The 3,603-nt window shown below is 44.3% G+C and overlaps 1 protein-coding gene across 1 annotated transcript; it reads left to right on the top strand.

Annotated features, from left to right (window-relative positions):
* Positions 1-449: 449 nt before the first annotated feature.
* On the top strand, positions 450-1,703 carry LOC123953213 (hsc70-interacting protein-like). Its single transcript, XM_046023257.1, has one exon. The coding sequence runs from the start codon at positions 524-526 to the stop codon at positions 1,631-1,633; it is 1,110 nt and encodes a 369-aa protein (XP_045879213.1). The 5' UTR covers positions 450-523; the 3' UTR covers positions 1,634-1,703.
* The last annotated feature ends 1,900 nt before the right edge of the window (positions 1,704-3,603 follow it).

Genomic DNA, 3,603 nt, shown 5'->3' with positions numbered 1-3,603 from the left:
CCAACACAACAGCGTGCAGACGACGACATGACTACTAATTAGCATATATATTGTTTGTCCTGGTACAAATTTATGGCAAACAGAAATATTTTACACTCCAGTAAAGTTAATAAATGAAGCTTTGGGCTATAAAAATTTCATGTTCTTTTGTGCAAAGGTCAATTATAAATAGTTAAGCACATATTCATTCAAAAGTGTGAGGCCTTGCAGCCAGGAGAATGAAATATATTCTGGTCAATTTACACTCTGGCTGGACTCGCCTTTCATTTTATAGCTTTGGTGACATCCCTTCTTGCTGGTCCTCACTGTCTGGTTCCTAAAGAACTCCTCTGGCTTGAAGGACTGAATGGAATGAGCATGTGCATGTTCCTAGGCCTGGGTTGACACCAAGAGTGTGTTCAAGAAATGTTGACTTAAAGTGAAGGGGACAGCCCCTTCCACAAGATCACGCTGAGCTAGTACCCGCGCCTGGAATCGGGTCGCAACCTCAGCCTCGCCTGCCGCCTGCCACTGCCTCTGGACCATGGACCCCCGCAAAGTGAGCGAGCTTCGGGCTTTCGTGAAAATGTGTAAGCAGGATCCGAGCATTCTGCACACCGAGGAAATGCGTTTCCTGCGGGAATGGGTGGAGCGCATGGGGGGTAAAATACCACCTGCCACTCATAAAACTAAATCAGAAGACAGTATCAAGGAAGAAAAACAAGATAGTAAGAAGGCAGAGGAAAACATAAAGGCAGATGAACCATCAAGTGAGGAAAGTGATCTAGAAATTGACAATGAAGGTGTGATTGAACCAGATACTGATGCCCCTCAAGAAATGGGAGATGAAAATGTAGAGATAACCGAGGAAATGATGGATCAGGCAAATGATAAAAAAGTGGCTGCCATTGATGCCCTAAATGATGGTGAACTACAGAAAGCCATTGACTTGTTCACAGATGCCATCAAACTAAATCCTCGCTTGGCCATTCTGTATGCCAAGAGAGCCAGTGTCTTCATCAAACTACAAAAGCCAAATGCTGCCATTCGAGACTGTGACAGAGCTATTGAAATAAATCCTGATTCAGCCCAGCCTTATAAGTGGCGCAGGAAAGCACATAGACTTCTGGGCCGTTGGGAAGAAGCAGCACATGATCTTGCCCTTGCTTGTAAACCGGATTATGATGAAGATGCTAGTGCGATGCTGACAGAAATTCAACCGAGGGCCCAGAAAATTGCTGAACATCGGAGAAAATATGAGCGAAAACGTGAAGAGCGAGAGATCAAAGAAAGAATAGAAAGGGTTAAGAAGGCTCGGGAAGAACATGAGAGAGCCCAGAGGGAGGAAGAAGCCAGACGACAATCAGGAGCTCAGTATGGCTCTTTCCCAGGTGGCTTTCCTGGGGGAATGCCTGGTAATTTTCCTGGAGGGATGCCTGGAATGGCAGGGGGGATGCCTGGAATGGCAGGAATGCCTGGGCTCAATGAAATTCTTAGTGATCCAGAAGTTCTTGCAGCCATGCAGGATCCAGAAGTTATGGTGGCCTTCCAGGATGTGGCCCAGAACCCAGCGAATATGTCAAAATATCAGAGCAACCCAAAGGTTATGAATCTCATCAGTAAACTGTCAGCCAAATTTGGAGGTCAAGCATAACGCCCTTCTGACAAATAAAGCCCTTGCTGAAGGAAAAGCAACTTTGATCACCTAATGGATGTCGCAATAATACAAACCAGTGTGCCTCCGACCTTCTCATGAAGAAAGCTGGGGTGCTGTGAAGAGAATCCTTATCCCTCTGCCCCCCCATGCAACTGAAACATTCTACAATGGTTTGCCATTAGGGTATTCATTCAGATAATGTTTCCTACTAGGAACTACAAACTTGAAACACTTTTTAAACCTTAAAAATATTTAAACACATATTAAAAGGGTGTGTTAGTCCCTACATTTTTCTTTACTAATCATTTCAGTTTCCTTCCTTTGGATTAACTGGGCAAGAAAGATATTTCAGTGTGGGAGATTCATTGCTCAGTTATAACGAGTGAAATAAAGTTTTATTAGTGAGAGGCAAATAATACATTAAAATAGATGAAGTTTGAGTTGGAGATACGGTTTCTGAGGCATTTTGACTTGCCTTTTTAAATGCTTTATTTTTTAAACACAATTTATTTTGATAGAACCATTGGGACCACCAGTATTGCAGTCGGACCTGGGTAGGGACCGGAAGTGCTTGGCAGGGCAGCAGCAACCTTATTCCTTTTATATAGTGTGTACCCTTGTGCAGATGCATTTAAATCTTACACTGTGGTGAAGGGATGATTTTTATGATGCTGCAGTAGACTTGTATTACTTAGCTGTGTTCTTGTCTGATATAGAAAATAAGTGTTTTGCGACATATCAGATAAAGGGCTAGTATCCAAAATCTATAAGGAACTTAGCAAACTCAACACCCAAAGAACAAACAATCCAATCAAGAAATGGGCAGAGGACATGAACAGACATTTCTGCAAAGAAGACATCCAGATGGCCAACAGACACATGAAAAAGTGCTCCACGTCACTCGGCATCAGGGAAATACAAATCAAAACCACAATGAGATATCACCTCACACCAGTCAGAATGGCTAAAATTAACAAGTCAGGAAATGACAGATGCTGGAGAGGATGTGGAGAAAGGGGAACCCTCCTCCACTGTTGGTGGGAATGCAAGCTGGTGCAACCACTCTGGAAAACAGCATGGAGGTTCCTCAAAATGTTGAAAATAGAACTACCCTATGACCCAGCAATTGCACTACTGGGTATTTACCCTAAAGATACAAACGTAGTGATCCGAAGGGGCACGTGTACCCGAATGTTTATAGCAGCAATGTCTACAATAGCCAGACTATGGAAAGAACCTAGATGTCCATCAACAGATGAATGGATAAAGAAGATGTGGTATATATACACAATGGAATACTATGCAGCCATCAAAAGAAATGAAATCTTGCCATTTGCGACGACGTGGATGGAACTAGAGCGTATCATGCTTAGTGAAATAAGTCAATCGGAGAAAGACAACTATCATATGATCTCCCTGATATGAGGACATGGAGAAGCAACATGGGGGGGTAGGGGGATAGGAGAAGAATAAATGAAACAAGATGGGATTGGGAGGGAGACAAACCATAAATGACTCTTAATCTCACAAAACAAACTGGGGGTTGCTGGGGGGAGGTGGGATTGGGAGAGGGGGAGCGGGCTATGGACATTGGGGAGGGGAGGCGAACCATAAGAGACTATGGACTCTGAAAAACAACCTGAGGGTTTTGAAGGGTCAGGGGTGGGAGGTTGGGGGAACAGGTGGTGGGTGATGGGGAGGGCACGTTTTGCATGGAGCACTGGGTGTTGTGCAAAAAGAATGAATACTGTTACGCTGAAAAAAAAAATAAATAAATAAAAAGGGAAAAAAAAAACAATTTTGGGGGGCACCTGGGAGGCTCAGTCAGTTAAGCATCTGCCTTTGGCTCAGGTCATGATCCCGGGATCCTGGGACGGAGCCCTTCATCGGGCTCCCTGCTCAGCAGGGAGTCTGCTTCTCTGTCTCCCTCTGTCCTCCTCCCCTCCAGCTCATGCTCTCTCTCTCTC

This window comes from Meles meles, chromosome 11, assembly GCF_922984935.1.
Source record: "Meles meles chromosome 11, mMelMel3.1 paternal haplotype, whole genome shotgun sequence".
NCBI lineage: Eukaryota > Metazoa > Chordata > Mammalia > Carnivora > Mustelidae > Meles > Meles meles.
This window is presented reverse-complemented; position numbering and strand designations above follow the sequence as displayed.